Raw genomic sequence first — 19,420 nt, forward strand, 5'->3', positions numbered from 1 at the left:
GAAATTTGTAAGAAAGGTTTCGCATTTAAGTAAAGATAATTATTATGTATTTTCATACCCGAAAATTGATGATACATCAGAAGTACATGACGCAGATATTATATCGATTTTGCCCAATCCCATAACAGGAAGACGAGGAGAATTCATATTTAAAATGTCTTTTAATGGTTTTAATATTCAATAAGTCATTTTGTATTTATTAAAGTATGTTTATACAACATACATAAATAAATGCATTATGTATATTTTCCCCTTATATTTCATTGAAAGTACTTACTATGTTTCAAAAATGCCATAGAGGCGAGGCGATTTGTGAGTTATTATTTCCACATTAATTTTGCTTATTCTGATATTAACTGTATTATTTAAATTTTAAACATATATTTAGGTCGGTTATTACATTTAGTAAATATTGTGAAAAACAAGATTGAAAAATAAACATATTACTTACATTTGTTTTTTTTGCCCATCACTAGCAATACTTAGGTGCACTTACCCCATCCTGACCAGTTTTATTTTAAATATGCTTTGTTACATATATATTTAGTATTTTAATAAAGCGAAATTGTGTATTTATTGCGTTTTATTGCATTGGAGATTGAACCTTTTCTTTATGTGAGCAATTAATAAAAATAATATGATAATATGCACTTACCCCGAAAGTGGGGTAAGTGCACATGTTCGTACTTTTTAAATGAAAATACTTAAAAATCAATTAAAAACAGCATATATTGTTGTGGTGATAAAATAATTAGAATAAGAAATAGTTGATATCCTTCTTATAAAAATTTGAAAGCAATGTGATACTCCTGTGAAATGTGGCACCACTTTAAATTTCATATATGCATTTTATATGGTGCACTTACCCCGATTCACCTTAATTAAAATTTTAGAGGTATACAATAAAATGAATAACCAATTAATTATTATTTATACACCCAACATGACCAACATCTTACATCACATACCTACTATAACATGCCAGCATAATATGCCAGCATAATATTAATTGTATGTATCACAATAAACACCTGCGCAAATTCAGTGGCATGGAAGAGTTAGAAAATGTAACGCACACGTCATTCTAAATAAGGATAATACCAACAAACCGGGAAAAATATGTTGATTTTGACATAGGCGCTCAATATTCCTATCTACGCCACTGACACAATGGTAATAATAATTTTATTGTAAAAGAAAGAGCAAATATATTTGTAGTACGTATGAATTTTCATATGTGTACAACAATGCAGCATTATACCTACCGTGATATATACATAGGTGTGCAAATAATTTTAACGTATATATCGACCCTTAATCGGCAGAACAACGTAAGCGACAATTCATAAATTGTACAGGAGAAGGTTTTTTTTAAATTATTTCCGTAATTAGTTCCAAAAATGAATTCTGTTAATGTGGTTAATAATAATTGGTTACTGCCTATACGGAAATTATAAAACAATTGCATTAGTGCTTTTAGTTTTCGAGATAGTGGCGGTAACGCTGTTTTGCTTATGTCTATGACACGATATTTTTTCCAGGCATGTCGCTTACGCTATTTGGCGTAGTCGTTTTTATTTATACATTTCATGCTAATTATCATCACAGGGCATTACTAATTAAGTATTAAAATAAATAACATAAGCACCCATTTATTTTACGAAAGGGGACGTTGTTAAATAAATTAAAAATACTTTGACTTTTTAAATTAATATTTTTGCTTGTAGATACTTAATCACATATGGGTAAAATAAAAATAAATGATTGGTATTTTTAAGGTTTCGCTTATATTATTAATATTATCAGGTATTGTTATTTTTCAAAATGAAATAGGTACGTATCTACTCGTACATAATTAAATATGGGGACCTACTAATTATGATAAAATAAAATTGTAATCAACTATTCAGTTTTACAAAAAAATTATTGTCCCACATTTTTTAAGCAGTAATCGCTGTATTATCCTCATTCACATCTTCCTGATCGGATTCCGGTAAAGTATCTTCCACTGATAATCCATGTGGCAGTTTCATAAACTCATCCGTCATCTCTGAGGGATATTACATTTAACACAGAGACTTTTATACTGTTACTCGTTATACTGGATTTCCAATATTGGTGATTTAGCACTATACAGCAAGGGTGGCTGCGCTTAAAGCATCACAGCACTTGATCGGGATCTGATGACATTTTCTAGGTCTAACAGTTTAGTCCTACTGTCACCAGAGTAGGTACAATATTTGGTAAGTTTTTTAAATTATGCATTTCATAATTCACCAAATTTAATTTTGAACTTTGAAGGAATGCAAGTAGCAGCGAAAGATTTCCAGTCACGGAATTCTGCATATGACATGATGACCTAGCGTTGGAAATGATGGTGGGTCATTTTGATAGTGCCCAAACTACTATATAAATGACTCAATTGTCGCATGAATGGAATCGACCGGCATCGTAGTACGACCAGTGGGTCTATTCTATACTTGTCTTATCGACCGCTAAAGTGATAGATATTATCAAACTTAGGGTAGGTTTATATAAAAGTGTTAGTACTTATTGCAACAATTATAATCAACGTATTGTAATTGTTACAATAAGTCCTAATTCTATAATACAAACCTACCCTAAGTTTGATAATATTTATCACTTTAGCGGTCGATAAATACAGAATAGACCCACTGGTAATAGAAAATGTATTTCTATCAATTCAATGAAAGTTGAATTTTTCATAAAATAAGATAGCATACCCAGTGTTGCCCGGTTCTTATTCTGACCAATCACAGTATAATAATTCCTTGATTTTTTCCCGCTTTGTCAGTCCTGTCCAAAGATTTGTGCATGATTGCTGAGATCTCATTACTGCCACGTTTACCATCAGTTTCACCCCATAAAAAGCAGTATCCATTATTTACGTAGATACTTTCATTATAGTATGCGTATTTCGACTAGGGAGTGTTTAGCACCTTCTCGAGGTCAAAACTTGCGCACAAAATGTCATTGTGATTTTTACTTTTGGCCAGATCATTAAAGAACATCTCTTTGCATTTATCCTTTACGGTAAGGGGACATTTGTAAGTATCCGTTTCAATTAGCCGAAGTCTCTCGTCACCACACATATTTGTTACTTTCTCGCAAAAAGAACACTATTATCTTTTTTGGTAGATGAAAACCCAAGTTGAACTTACTGTCTATTAAATACGTTTCTGAAAACATTCCGAATCACGACATTAGTGGATTCATTCAAAGAATCCAAATTTTCAGTATAAATTTTATACTTATACATTTTTAACATTTCAAAAATCTATAGGAAGATACTATTCTTCGTAGATTATTCCGACAGTAGTGAGATGTAACGGCGGGTAATTATTGTTTAATAAACTCTATTACCAGGTTTATTTTATCTCAGCCAGTTTTACTGGACGGCGCGAGCTTTGCTCCCAAATCGGTTTTCGCAAAACTCACTACCAGACGGACCACCGAATAAACCGTACCGTAGCTTACACTATCAAATAACGTCGGTTACGTTGTTTTGCTCTACTTTATAATGCGATACAAGTTAAAACGCTAAAAGGCACAGACCCTAAAAAAATGTCACGCGATTGAGATCGGGCTCTAATATTTTTGTCACTTATGCGCTAGGTGATATTGAACAGTTCTCCATTTAAAACGCAATTTACCAAAAAGTGTCGCTTACGTTGTTCTGCCGATTAAGGGTCGATATTATATGAGATGATGAAGTAGCCAAAACTACAGGGGTGGTCGGGGCGAATTTGCAGATTAGAATGCCCTACTCGTAATTATTGCGCTCCTCCTTATACTTACATTTTAAAGAAAATTTAACTTCATTCAAAAATTACATTTCACATGACATGGAAAAAAAATCTCCAATATCGATTTAATAGGTGTCTTTTTTTTCTCCGACTTCACAACTTAATGTGTTACAGTTACAAAATATAGATATTTCCATAGCCTTGTAACAGACCGTGTTAATTGTTTCGGTTTTTCAAAAGTATCTGGTATAGTTGAATATAGTTTTGTTGTTTCGTGTTTTCCTTTACTATAGTAATCGAGAGTAGTTTATTTTTAAACTCTGTTAAATATATTCTATCTTTCTAAATAATTGAAAAAATGTTTAGTACTTATTGTTAATTACTACACCTACATATTATTAAGGGCGGACGTGCTCAGCGTGGGTCAAAATGGAGCATTTTTTCTATTTTTAAAGCATGATCCTGGACATACCTTAAACGTTGTAGATAATCTATTTATATAATTTTGAAGCCTTATTATCCGTTATATTTATTTTAAACATTTGATGACTGCATACAGTATTTTTATTACATAAAATAGTATTCTTTTAAACCTCTCGCTCTAATGTTTTAGAATATAGTCATATTTCAGTACACAAATGTGCAGTGATGTTCAGATTTTTTACATTTATTGATTTTTAAACGCATTTATAAAGCCATCAGTATAATTTATATCGACATTATTATAGTGAAATATTTACGATAAAAAATTATATTGATAATCTCTGTGATCCCAAATTTGACAAGAATTGGGCATTTTATTATTCAAAAAATGGGCAAGATTAACACATTTGAAGCTAATTCTAAAGATACTCATTATAAGCTATGTCTTTGACCATTCAAGTGTGATAAACATCCTACGAATAATGATTGCTTTATAATAATTATTGACCTAAGAATAAGGTAGTGTTTTTTTGAAATACGCCATTTCTTTTGGCATTCCCCAGTGGTTAAGCTACAACATACGATGGTGTTAACGCGCGTGTTTGAACATGTACCTAACCGATTTTTTTTAAATTATATAAATAGATTATCTACAACGTTTAAGGTATGTCCAGGATCATGCTTTGAAAATAGAACAAAAGCTCCATTTTGACCTACGCTGAGCATGTCCCCCCTTAATAATAATTGACAATTTCCATAATATTGCTAAAACAGCATTTTCATTATTTCGTTGCGATTGTTGCGAAGGATTTGTGTATTTTTGGCCAATATTTTTTGAAATTATTGAATTCATACCCCGTAGTCCTGAGCGCACTTAAGAGTACGATAAATCCATCCCTGCACAAAGAACGTTATAGCATCCATTATCATGGAATTATGCGTTATCAATGAATTTGGCGTCAGTTTCTCCAACCGATAGTGATGAAAGACGAGTAAAAACGTAAGTTTATTTACAAGGTCAAGTTTACCCAGTTTACTGATAAGTGATAAGGGTAAAATACCTGGAAAACGTATAATATAATATTATCAACTGTTTTATGGCCATGTGATAGGAAGGTCACTGTAATGTGGCCAGCGTAAGTATGGCCATAGATAAAAGGAGACACATTTTCCAAAATAATCCCGAGGCGAAAGTCCAATGTCACGAGACAGGTAAGTTTTCACGAACGATAATCCATGTCCACTATTCAAGCAGACAGCGGAGATTTTCGTTCTGAGCCCAAACATAGTTGGGAAAATTTCAACCTGTAAGTCATACTGGACTATATAATTCCAATGTATGCCCAATATTATGGCTAGGCACGGAAGGAATTTTTGATCTGGACACGCGTTGTGAACACACTATGAATGCCACGCGCGCTTTAGTGGAAATTTGTAAATATGTAGGTATATTATATATTGTATCATACGAACACTCATTATATTATTATGTTAAATATGTATTTTATCGTGAAATTTTCACGTATAAAATACAGATAAGAGCTTGCAATATCCTATTCATGCGAAAATGTATACATACTAGGTAGGTATATAAATAATATTATAAATTATAATACAACGAAATGTCTGGTCGATAACTACATTTATTAGATTATATTATCGGCGATTCAGCGTGTGATTACGGGGTACTTGTACTATGAAATGCAATTCCACAGTATTTAGGTACATTCCCGGGATATCGGAATTAGTAATCTCTATCCCGATACCGATTATGGGATTGGTCAAAATGTATAAAAATAATATTTCGTTCCATAGTGGTAAATATAAAAATTTGTAGATACATTTTTTCGAACGACTTCAAGCAATATTTACAGCCTGCAGTCAACATTAGTATACCCAAGAAGTCATAAATAATGGGAATTGAAATTCATAACAGGTGTGGAGCAACAGGCAACCGATCTCGAGTGTGGAAGAAAATGGGATAAACTTAAACACGTGTGAAAAATACGCTTGTCCTTTGTTCTGACAACTGCTCTCGGTCTATACCATGACGCTCATTCAATATTGGTGTATTTGAAGGCTGTAACACACACTATCGCACGTCTATAATGTGTGGTTTATTTGTGTAGGACACTCACACATTCAAAACCCTGCGTCAAAATGTAGTGTATTAGGGTACCTATAGCCTATCGGAATTCTATTTATTAACACATTGATCGCCAACTAGTTTTACATAAAATAGTTAAAAAATAATTATTTGTTTTTAAGGTATTATTTGATAGGTTATGAAAGAATATAATGTTTTTTTTTCATTTTGATGGTTTTTATGATGTGCCGGCCATATGTGTCCGTCGCGGCGCTAACAAGTTAATTTATTCTATTGCGACGTGCCGGCCATTTCGCCGGTCACCTTTCCATATGTGTTGACGAGAGCATGGTGCCATTTCGCGGTCGAATTATATTTAGATTTAGATAGTATAATAAACAGAAAAGGCACAAATACGGAATAAAAGTTTTCAAATTGGGTAGTATAATACCTGGATACACATAAACTGGAAATATACGTATACATACTGACACGAACAAAAACGCCGACCTTCAGTTAGTGTTTGTGGCAGAGTATGGTTTAACGACATAACTATACAAATCTAGCCTTGTAGTCAATTCTACTTCTCAATAGCCATGCGACAACCTCACGACACGGTTCAGACAGGATATATAAGTCCCATGGTTCTAAATTATGGAAGAAGCAGAGAAGAAATGGTCAAAAAGACCATGAACAGGTAACCATTAGCGTAATCGTTTAGTATTAGGAAGTAAAATGTATGTTGTTAACCTTTTCTTTGTAAATGTAATAAAATTTTACGTAAAAAAATTTTCGCCTCCGAAAATCAAGAGTGCTCCAGTGTAATTGGAACGCTGTGACCACAGACCTCGAAATGTCACATCGCGAAATATCAGCGCGATGTATTTTTTAATATAAATTTCCGGGAAATCTCCATTAAACTTAGAAAATAAGTTATGGAAGAGATTGTTTACGTAAAATTTAGCAAGTACATGCTTCAATAACTTTTATAGCAATAATGGAAATGTATGAAAATTGGAAAAGAAAATTGAATATTTATAAATTTATATACTGTATAATTGTGAATAAAGAATTTTTATACTAATTTTATCAACACAAGATAGAAGCTAACTACTGTTATAAAAATACTGTAAACGCGTACCTATATTTATAGACGCGTAATTATAATTATAGATTTTGTTAATGCTATAACTTACTGACTATAACGAATATTGTAAAAGTAACAATTGGAAAAACTTAAGATTCTGGCATAGATGGGTTTCTACCCATAAATAATAATAAATCTTAATCGCATCTTGGGTAAATAAAAGAATTAAATACTGCAACTAAAAATACAAATTGGCGTGTGACCTTGAACTTTAACTGAATTCTGTCCGACTAGAATTTACGGCCCAGCTGTGCTGGCTCGCGAGGTAAAAATAGATTCAAGGTTACATCCATATTACTATATAAAAGTCACTATGCAAGATTAAATAAGTTAGTAACTGTTCGTGTATAACATCTTGTTAGGATTAAGCATTTATATATTTAAGTTGAAATGTTAAGTATGATATTATAGTATTTTCTCGTAATAATATTCGTCCGAAAAGTAAATATCGAATGAGAAAGTTTCTGCGGCTCCAAACAGTTTTATTAAAACTTAGTAAAATTCTATTGGCCTAAAAAGGCCAAGAGTGGTGGAAAGGACTAGTACGTGGGTGTCAACCTTTCATTTTGACATTTTAAATTTAAAGACTGCCATTCCCTTATTTAGTACCCGAATACTTATTCCGATACCTCGATGGAAAGCTAGAAACTTTCCCCTTCGTTTGAACACGAAAAATCATATAAAATCAACTATTTTGCTTACGTCATCCTAACTGCGCATTTAAGGGACATGTTCTAGAGGGTGCTTGAAACACCCCTATTGAGTCTTAATTTTGCGAAAATAAAGTAGAGTAAATTTAACCCGACTAAATTAGAAGATATCTCTATTAGAAAGTTGCCAGGAACGGGAGATATACGTAAATTTATCCCGTGAGAGAAAGATATAGATCTGCTATCCCTTACGGACTGTTTCCTGTTAAACCTCTATCCGAAGGGTATAAAAGGCGACCACTTTTCCCGTAAAATCATTAGTTTCTACACTCTTCACCAGCGATCTTCAGCAAGCAGCAGTCCTCACTGCAAAGTTGTGAGACATGGTTCTCAGTACATTCGCGATTCCTACGTACCAGTAAGTCCCCCTTCGGCGGGCAAAACGTAACGCGAATAACACGTATCTGTCGGTAGTGACGTCGGCCGCTAAAACGCAGCGCGAATAGCACGTATCTGCCGGTAGTGACGTACACGCGGAGTAATTTTATTTTTCATTACTCATCCTACGAGGTGACGTAATCGGGATAAATTACGCGATCGGATTTGTTTTATAAAAACAAATTAATAAACTCAGTCTGTAATAATAAATTTTACAAATCTTTTCGGGATTATAAAATAAATTTTTGAAACTTTATTAAGTAAACATAATCATAAAATAAATTTTAGTAAACAAATTCATAAACATAAAAACAAATTTTAGTAAATAAATTTGTAAACATTAAGCAAACCTTTTGTAAACAAGTTTGTAAACACAAATAAATATTTGTAAACATACTGTGAACATAAATAAACTTTATAAACAACAACAAAATAAATTCTATTCTTTTTATAAACCTAATACTGTGTGACCAAAGAATAATTTATATTTTCTTTCTTATGGGAAAATATTTCATGAATTAAAAATATCCAAGAATATCTGCGTATACATTCTCTGAATTAGGTGTGACTTTTTGGGAACTTGTGAAAGGTTTCACAGAGATCCTATAGTGAACAAATAAATAGTTTACTGATACTTTAATGAGAATTAATTACGGGAACAATGACAGTTAACTTTATTGTGGACCGTGAACTCTAGTACCTGAATAAATTCGGCACCACACCAGCTGAGAGTTTTATTCGGGAATTCAAAAGTTGTGATACTACAAAGGAGATCCACCTCTCCTAGTTCATCACTAGTCTCCTCAGTGACGGCCCGGTAGCATTATTGAGCTAGCCGTGAGCCGGGTCATGTCAATACCTTATAATCATTTTTGTTATTCTATTTTTTTATTATTTACATATTTTTTATAACTTACATTTTTATAATCTATTTAATTTTTATTTTTATATCAATAAAAACACATTTACAATTTAAAAGGAAAACTTTTTTTTTCATTATGTACATTCTTTACATTAGTGAGCCTATATTTTGTGACTGGGAAGACATATTTTCAGGCCAAGTGGCAGTAATATACAGAAGGGCCATGCCGGTCACCGCGTATCGAAAAATGCACTGCGAGCGTGCCCGCCGGCGCTGTAGAACAACTCTAAGGCAGGTCTTCTTTGCCGGTCACCGGTGACCCCCATGGCGATCAACGTGTTAATCTGTTTTAATGAAAGTAATAATTATAATTGATTTAAGTTTTGTACTATCCTATTTCGTTTTCTGCGACCCGGGTTTTGCCTTTTGTTATCCTAAGGCGCACTCGCCAATGGCAAATCCATATTATTGTTGACACACATTAATTTTGAAAATGATGTTTGTTAAATTTTACATAGTTTAAACATTAGGGGTGGGAAACCTTTTCATGCTGGAAGGCAGCATTAAATTTGCTGTAACCTACTTAGTGTCGAATTTAATAAACTGTATGTGGATGAACTTGAAGGTGTACATTATTTTGTAAAAAATTAACTACGTAGGTACCTATTATGTAGAAGCAAACTAACTTCAACCAACAGATTATTTTTAAATGTTATAAAAGTTATAAGTTATAATATACCGAATTGGTTTTGGGGCCAATACAAATCGTTTAGCCTAAGTAGTAGTTTGACGTAACGTTAATTACAAAACTATCTAACCTTTTGATGGCTCTGTTGTGTTGTGATTCCTTTTTGTATAAAAAATTGAATATTTAATATATTTAATAAAATATGATTGAAGAAATCCGTTCAAATCAGAGATTCCGGTATTGCAAACACCCTGGCATGGACAGTTAATGATCACAATTAAAATAAGCCTAGCATGTTTCACGCAGATACGTACCTAATGAAAAATGACAAATTATCACGTTACATGCGACGAAAAAAGCATTCATGCATTGAAAATACAAAATCTATTTCTCCCATCTGAAATGTTATAGACATTTCCGTTCAGTTATATCTTTTTAATCTCCACCGTAGTATAAAATATAGTCAGGATGCCTACCAGCGATATTATAAATTATTCTAGTTTATAAGGGGTCACCGTACGCTTTATTGCGTGGATATATTTGCGTTCACTGTATGGTATTCTAATTTGAGAAAGAATAGATCTACACATCGTCCTGTCCACTAGCAAGCCTCGATGAATAATTTGTGTGGGCAATAATCGGATCAGAAGATCACACAATGAAATCCAGCTAGTATCCAAATTCATAACTTTACCATTTCTATTGAAAAGTATGTGTGAGTGTATGATTCCAATGCCTTGGCCAGAACAAAGTAGATACATCCGTAAATAAATGAACATTGCATAAAAACTGTATAAGCAAATATTTTGTATGTAAACATTTGAAATGTTTTTTTCTATATAAATGCCCATGTTTTTATTGTATTCCCCCACGGACACAAAATATGTAAAAATATACTGACAGACAAGTGAATCAAGTATTGTCATATTTGGGGGAACATTTGAGTACCTTGGTATCAAAGTGGGACATACGCCACCTCCCACTAAATTCATGTTTTAATTGATTATGGTAGTGCAAGTGATGCTCTTTTCAAAAAATCCACCAAAAGTATCAAAAACGGTAGTTTTCATAGAGATTTTTGAGTTTGAAGTTGGTATGTTATATGAAAAACAGTCACTTTTCACACATGTTTGTCAGTCTCCTGTAAAATTTTGTAAATGGCTTATGTCCCACTTTGATACCAAGGTACTCATTTGTCCTGCTGTCAAAACTACATTTAATTCGATAGCAATATTTGGAGGCGTGGACGTACGTTGTTTCAAAACTTAATTTCCCCCTTTAATGTTATAATTACTAATGCAAATGACATAAAGTAACAGAATTATTGCGGTGGACGAAACCGGTACAATTATTTAACATACAAAAGTGGATTCAGAAAAATTGTGTTTTATTAAAATTATAAATTAGGAGAATAATTTTGTTCGTCACTTGCGAATCCATGTACGTGTACTATCTATGACTTGGCGAAGTGAAAACATTGATGAACAACGTAGACAGCGAGACGAATGCGTCTGCTTGAAGCATGCACAAAACTACTCAGTGTCGAACCAAAATTCAGAAGTTGAACTGAAAATGGATGATGAAATGATTAGATGTGGATTAGCTATTCGTATTCAATTGTAATTATTTGTATTTGTGTATCGTATTTAGGTACTATCAATTTGCAAAATGAATAAACATTCTGACGTATATTCGATCCGTTGTGCATCAATATATTATTCAATATGAATTGGTTTATCAATTTGAACAATTCGTCGTATTTTTAGATACAATATTATCACGCAACATCCGTGTAATTTAGAAATAAAATTTTATTGTGCGAGCCTATTTTGTCGCAATTATTATATTCATAGAAAAAAAACATCTTAGTCGTTGGCATTACAGTAATTACGAAACCAAAAAAAGATATATAACTATTCTTTTCCGTTGTAATTATTTTATATTATCAAACCCTCCAGTCGCTCCGATTTCGTTGGCCGTCGGGACCAATTTGGTTGGAAGTAGTCGTGCTTAAATGCAGATATAGGTAAATCATTCTACAGTGGAACCATAGGCGTTACGCGTATGTATTGGAATTGCTGGCTGCAATGCCTGGTTTAATGCTAACAAACAATACCACTACAACTGCGAGTCGCTTTTTCTATACCCATGGTGCCACTGTAGAATGATTTACCTATACGTAGGTATAATATAGGTACACAATAATATGTTTTATTGCAAAAGTCATTTTTCTTTTTCTTCAATTAAGAACTGACGCCACTGGAAGCGACAAATTTGATTTTTCGCTATATATATAAGATGAATGGTTCAGTAATGTTCAGTATATTCTATTCAAGAAACAAAAATTAACTGACAAAATGGTACCATCTGGAGGGCGTTTAAGACTTAACTTGTCACTTCCTTCGCAAATAAAAGACGATAAAAATGGCAACGGATGTGAAATATAATATAATATATTATATAGACACATCAATACGCATAGTATTGTTTCACACAACGGTTTATAAAGGCAGAATAGGTTTAATTGCTTCCGCAATTCGAAGCCAATTTGTAATCTGTTATATGGTGCAGATTCTCGTATAAACCACCACACATAATGTTATCAGAGCAAGGACGAAAGTATGCAGGATTCCCGAGTTGTCCTCGCTTTATAATAAATTGCATTACATCTAACTTACCCTCTTCCATTTCTAGGGCTACTGTATAGGTACATATTTTATTTAGAGCTAAGAATGTTTCCAGTATATTTAGCGAAATATAAATTTATATACCCCGATTATATATAGTACAAACATACATCTCTCCGGTATAATAATATCGTTGCATCCTTCCATTCTAGTCATATAATATGCATTGATTAAAATGTGATTTTACCTATAGAAATGAATTATTGAATAATAATAACCATATTAATTATTAATCAATCGAAGAATACCTGAGTTTGGTAACTATTTGACCAATAATATTAGCAGTGGCTGGTTTAGGAACGTGGAGGCCCGAATCACTGACTGATGTTGTGGCTTTGATTTTTTTGTGATTGAGTGTTGCATTTTACATGCACCTTTGAATATATTGCTATGCTTTGGGTAGTGAGAAATACCTACGTTTATTTTTAAGATTTTAGTAAAATTTAATATATCTATGACAGGTTTGAACTGTTTTAAGGCCTCTGCACCGAATCTTTTGACAAATCGATTGCATCATCTGCGTCAAAGAAAATCGCTGCTGAACGTAAGTAGAGATTATTTTACGATATTAATAGTTTTATCTTTATCACCGGGTTCACTGCATGTAGCAATACTTTCTACCCTTCGGTAGTATCGCCCGCGATGTTAATATTTTCTTTTAAAAAATAAACGACAAATCTGAGCGACAAAAAAATCCGGAACGGCTAATACAACCAAATGGAAAAGGTTAATATAATTTAATGCAAAGTTTATGCATGCTCAAAGAAGGGCAAAGCTTAAAACCGTAGAATAGACTTTTTGTGTCTTGATGGTTGAAAATGTTAACTATTAACCGATAAATTCTAACGTTTGGGAACACTTTCCACTGTTCATTTCTTAATGAAAAGAAAGTCTTTTTATAAATCTTTTTCTTTCTATTTCTAGATCAATGAGTTTGAAACACAGATAACATCTTAAATAAATCAACACCCTAAAATAAAGACCCTGTCATACATAATAAAGGACTTATGGTCACCGTATTTACAAGAATACTTTATCGAAATAACTACGGTCATAAATTTTATAATAATTTTATTATGATACGTATTGTTTTGTAGATTGTTGCACTGATTGGACGCCGAAAGAACATTGCATAACAGTGTTGCCATCTTTTTCTATGCTGATTATAGTACAAAAGCATAATAATTATAGTATTTCTGAAAAATATATAGTACAAGAACATTTTACGTCTTGAATCCTTTAAAATTATAGTATTTTGGTATATTTGGCCTAAAATTATAGTATTTTACATTTTTCGCGGAATTAAAATTATGGTATTGTGCTATAATTATAGTACGGTTGGCATCACTGTTGCATAATAACATAAATATTTTCAATAACAGAACTATACATATTTGGGAACGGATATTACTGGAGAAACATATAGGTATTGAAGATAACCAAAAACATAATTAGTTTAACAGCAATGCAAAATGAATAATCTACGCATTTAAAAAATACAAAATATGCATGCGAATCTTTCCCGAAGTGATAATTAAAAAGATAAATATATTGACCTATTTTTTATTTAAAATTCAATGGTTCGTATCATAAAGTTATTATTCATTTCTACTTACTTTAATATTGTAGATAATAGGTACCCATCAATGTATTATGTATCTAGTAATTAAACTTTATGGTAGGCTGGCCTACCGTAGACCATAAAGTCTACGTCACATTTTATAAACGTCTACGCCGTAGAAGCCACGGACGATAATATTTTACTAGCGAGACAGACTGGCGAGAGCCAGCTGTTTCAGCTAGTATTTTATTAATACCCGCAGACCATACGCCTAAACCAGAAATTCAAACATTTAAAATCGTAATTACGGTTCACAATTAAATTATTGTAAGAATGTTCGTATAATTTAATCACAAAATGCTCTCTTTAGTTATTTTTTCCTCCCTTCAGCCAGTAAATGTATCTTGACCATGCCCCCCACAAAGGGGGGCCTGACAAGGTTTTATCCCGGGGCCCGGGCTCAGGAAGCGCCCGGCATGGTGAGTCGATCAGATAAGTGATATAAACACACATCACAAATTTTCTCTAATAGTAAAAGTCTTTTCTTCAATAATGTTATTATTTAAAATTATGTGGTTGTACGATACAATTTTTAATTGTGTATCGATACTCGACAACTCCATAATTCCGATGGATGTATTAAAATATACAAATAAACGCTAAATATACACATTAATTTTATCGCGTATACCACTTGGAAAACGCTACTGCAGATCGTCACACTGCCTTTATCTTTAGCTATAGGTAGGGGGGCCGCAAAATATCCTATCCTGGGGGCCCACTTCAGGATGTGGGGGCCATGATCCTGACTGTAATGTTCATTATGCCCCACTTGCACCTGTTCAAGACGACATGGTAATCGCTATACATCGCGGAAGCTCTTCGTCACCACGTGTCATCGTCATCGCGCACAGCTCCTAAAGACCCTTCTCAAAATCTTTATTTCGCGTAGGTATATCGAACATCACCTAATATGTTTTGCCGCAGATATAGTTGTATATAACGGTTTATTTCTATGCAATATGGAAGTAGTCTACTATGTTGGTAATACTGACGACAACCCTGTATCGCAGAAGCAGGCGGGGGTACGCAACCTTACACTCCGCGGGGTCGGCCTTTGCTTCCCCGCAACTGGGTCGGCGGCCGTCGGTGACCTGATTATGCTTCTGAACCTATATACTTACTTGTTATCTTCTGCCAAAGGTCGCAGATACGCCCACATTGTGGTAGGGTAGCACCCATTATATTATGGTGATGGCATTTTCCGGACTTCAATCGTCGGTTGGCATTACTTAAGTGAAGCTCGAAAATAAATTGGAAATGTTGTGACAAGACAAGACGCAGCCAGGTCTATGCGATATAACAAGGAAAAAACTTGCAATAATTATTATAGATTGTATTTTCCGCAGTTTGGAAAATCTATTCGATCATACATTCTAGTAACTGTTTATTTTAATTACGAATGTATCATAAATTAAACTTATATAATTATTAATACTTACTAAATTAAATCTACATATCTAGCGCTCGCAAGAAGAATGCATATCGGAAAATTGTATATTATGATAACATAATACACCTTATAACATTTTACCAAGTTAGTAGATATAGAATTGTATTCTGGTTTTCCAATATTTGTTTACTAAATTTTAATTACTGACCGCAGACGTGTCTATATGGAATGTAACACGAGTGGAAGCCACAAATCAAAGAATTCCAAGATATCATAATCAGTCTATTAGGGTTTACAATACCGGGATCCCGAATTTCCGGGATTTTTGTGAACAATAGACTATTGTCGATAATATTATATTATATTAAATAAGTATACCAAAAATTAAAAATAAACTGTGGAAATTGCCACTAATATCTATCCATTTAATTAATTAATAAATATGAATGGCAAAACACGATAAATAATTTATTAGATTTAAGGATTTTAAGAGAAGATTATCGTAACGAATGTTTTGTTTTTCTTTGTATGAAAAACCAGCGATAGTCCGCGACTTCGTCCGAGTGAAATATGAAAATATACACCTACGCAAAATGAAGAAATAGATTCGATTTGATTTTTTCAAATCAACATGGAAGACGGGTAGATCTAGGTGCGCGCTCCCCAACCCACACCTCACCTATTCACCGCTGCTATCTGATCACTTTAGATGGGTACCCGGAATGAATGATGTGTATTATTTTGGTCTCGGAATCTTTCAAGATGTCAGGATTAAACTGTTATCTATAAAAGAGTGTAATTTTGTCAACATTGGTTAAGTAGTTTTTAAGTTATAACGAAACATACAGACAAAACTAAAAAAAAAATGTGCTTTAAAAAAAAAATTATGAGAGTGTAGTTATTTCTCTTATGAGCATCGACAAACTCCAAATTTTAAAAAAATACATGAATACGCAGGTACGATAAATTTGTTTATCAAAAAAAACTTAACGATTTAAATAAACTTTAAAGCTAGTCACGATACGAAAATTAGTGACATATGCCAGCTGCGAGTTTATCATGCTAGATGACAAGTGAAAAATACTAGATCTGGCATATGGCGTCAACTCTCACTTTTTTCGTATCGCGTTCTGTAGTTACGTTGACGTCGATTAATACGACGGGTCTATCCTTTGTTACAAACTCCAAGATCGACAAGTTAATATAAGTATGGACCCACCTGGAGCTGTGTTCCTGGAAGCTGCCGCCGTCCAGCAGCCGCACCTTGGCGAAGAGGACCACAGCGGCGACGAAGGGCACCTCCGTCAGTTCCTCAACGCAGCACTCGACGCTGAACTTATAGCGCTTCTTCTTCATCATGAAGGCCATGACTTTGGCGAGACTGATGGTGATGCAGCTTGCGCCTCGAGAAGGCGAGGCCTAGTCGCCTCGCCTGGATTTCAATTGCATACACTGTCTCTAATTTGTCAGTTACTCTGACGCAGGATGTTTTGAGCTGATTATTTTCAACTTATTACAAAAACTGGATATTATAGTAAGTATGTATAATAATCTTTAATAATTTTGCCACGTTTTCAACGCTTTGTTTTATTTTCACTGTAAAAATGAGATGGTTTTTAATATTATTTATCAAAACTGTATATAATAAGCAGATTACGAAAAAGAGCAAACACTTCAACAGACTCAATCAAGACGTTTGATTTTATTTTACAAGTTACTTTTAAGACGCTATTAACGAAATATATGTAAATACTTCTTCTTTCAACTTTAAATTTTATTAACGAATAAAATTACGAAATTTACAAAATGTTAAAAATTACAAAGAATTTTTACGTATCATGAAATACATATATAAAAAATTACTGCGAATTTACTTAAACAATCAAAAAGTATCACATGTTTATTTCGAATAAAATATTTTTATGTTTTCATGTAGATTTTATAAAACCCACACGCCGCGCCGGTTCCCGTGCATCATTTTGAACACCAAACGCCAATATGGAATCTGAAAAGAAAAAAAAATCGTGTTAAAACTCCTTCCAATAAAATAATTTCGAAAAATCAGCAACCAGTACCCAGAACAGTATATGTACATCAAATCTTCACCAGAGTTTCTCAACACTGTTTTATGGAAACATGTTTAACATTTAACATTTCGAGCCTGTCTCCGGGGTTCGGCGAGGATTTGGAAATTCTTCAATGTTTTTTCGTGTGATTTGTCTACGGATAGCTCGCAGTGCAAGGTAAATAAATTTTAATATTACAATGTAAAGAAAACTGCTAAAAATGAGCATTCGTTGGATCTGTGTGTTCTATCACTGTAATGTTCATTTTACTCATTTTACGGATGTTACACTGTGTATAGTGCTAACCTATGTTATGGCAACATAAAAGTTGATATTTCTTTTCCAATTAATTTACAAAATTTCTTTTGTTATTGCATCCGATATGAAAAATTCAAATTGTTGGATATCATATGTATTTCTATACCATTTTGACAATAAAATGTAGACATTTTTGACAATAAGTATTTGGTAAAATATAATTTAGTTTTAAAATTATAACTCGATAATTATTGTAATGCGTATTGAGTAATATTACGCCATCTACCGCCATCTTCAATCACAACTTTACTCTGGCTTTTTTTTTTGAAAATAAATTATATTATTTCCATTGCTTATGTTGTGTCCAATGCAATTTTTCAGTAACTTGTATATAATGAGATACCTGTCTCGTAATTTCGTCACTAGAGGTCTCCAATACATATCATTACACTATCTTAACTAACAATATTTATAGACGTAATATGGTTGTAATTAGTATAGTAAATATAAATATTCTCATAATATTTCGTTCAATAGGTATTGTGTGTTAATTAATATTATGCATTATAACTCTTGATTTACACATTTATTATTTGAACCTAATTATGTGTTAGTCAGATGGGGTTCTTCGTTGTATGTACCTACAAACACTTTATGGGTTCCTTCAAACAAACAAAAAATGTTTGGAGGCACTGATATAAATACTGAATTACATTATTATCATTGGTAAAACATGAATACATACCATATCAGTGGTGGCGAACTTAAGGCACGCGTGCTACTAGTGGCACGCGAATGTTTTATTTCGAAGAGAAAAACTAACTATGTATAATAATAAATTATATTATATTGCATTGCATAAAAAAGAACAGGCAAATCCTCTTCAATAATCAGCATTACGTTTAATGTAAATATATGATTACACAGGTCGGTTTTTAGGCTTTATGCGTCATAATTATAATCATCGCACTAAACTCACCAGGCAGCGGGGAAGCCGCACCGCGAACCTCTTATTTTGATAGATTCACAATGCGTGAGACCAATGTTGTAGCGAGAGAATGCCTCATTTGATCGGAGCAATTCTGTTGTCACTTTGTGCATAAATAACCAAACTAAGTAACACAGTAACAAACAATTTCATTTCTACCCACAAAAATGACTGTGACAAAAAAGAAACAAAAACTTGGTGGAGCTAGTGGTAGTAATTCTGGCAGACGGTTTCAAAATTGGTGGACTGAAATGTATGGTGTAATTGAAAAAAGTGATAAAGCTATGTGTGTGCTATAAAATCATCATTTTTAATGGGATTCTTAAAAACTATTTTTCCCGCATGA

At 33.1% G+C, this 19,420-nt stretch overlaps 1 protein-coding gene across 10 annotated transcripts in view; it reads right to left on the reverse strand.

Moving 5' to 3' along the window:
• LOC147071750 (uncharacterized) overlaps nt 1–19,420 on the reverse strand; it is a 131,733-nt gene that overhangs the window by 49,051 nt on the left and 63,262 nt on the right. For 3 of the 10 annotated variants that reach the window (XM_085947082.1, XM_085947078.1, XM_085947075.1), the window contains exons 2-3: nt 17,715–17,767; nt 16,982–17,358 (exon numbers count right to left, since the gene is read on the reverse strand). In XM_085947082.1, coding sequence (XP_085803208.1) covers nt 16,982–17,130 — 149 coding nt within the window. In that variant the 5' untranslated portion in view covers nt 17,131–17,358; nt 17,715–17,767. Of the gene's footprint in view, nt 1–16,981; nt 17,768–19,420 lie in introns of all 10 variants that reach the window. The other 7 variants (XM_085947083.1, XM_085947079.1, XM_085947077.1 and 4 more) reach the window with 3 other exon arrangements.

Source organism: Rhyacophila brunnea, unplaced genomic scaffold (genome assembly GCF_057557595.1).
Source record: "Rhyacophila brunnea isolate RB1 unplaced genomic scaffold, BYU_Rbru_1.0 scaffold_2, whole genome shotgun sequence".
NCBI lineage: Eukaryota > Metazoa > Arthropoda > Insecta > Trichoptera > Rhyacophilidae > Rhyacophila > Rhyacophila brunnea.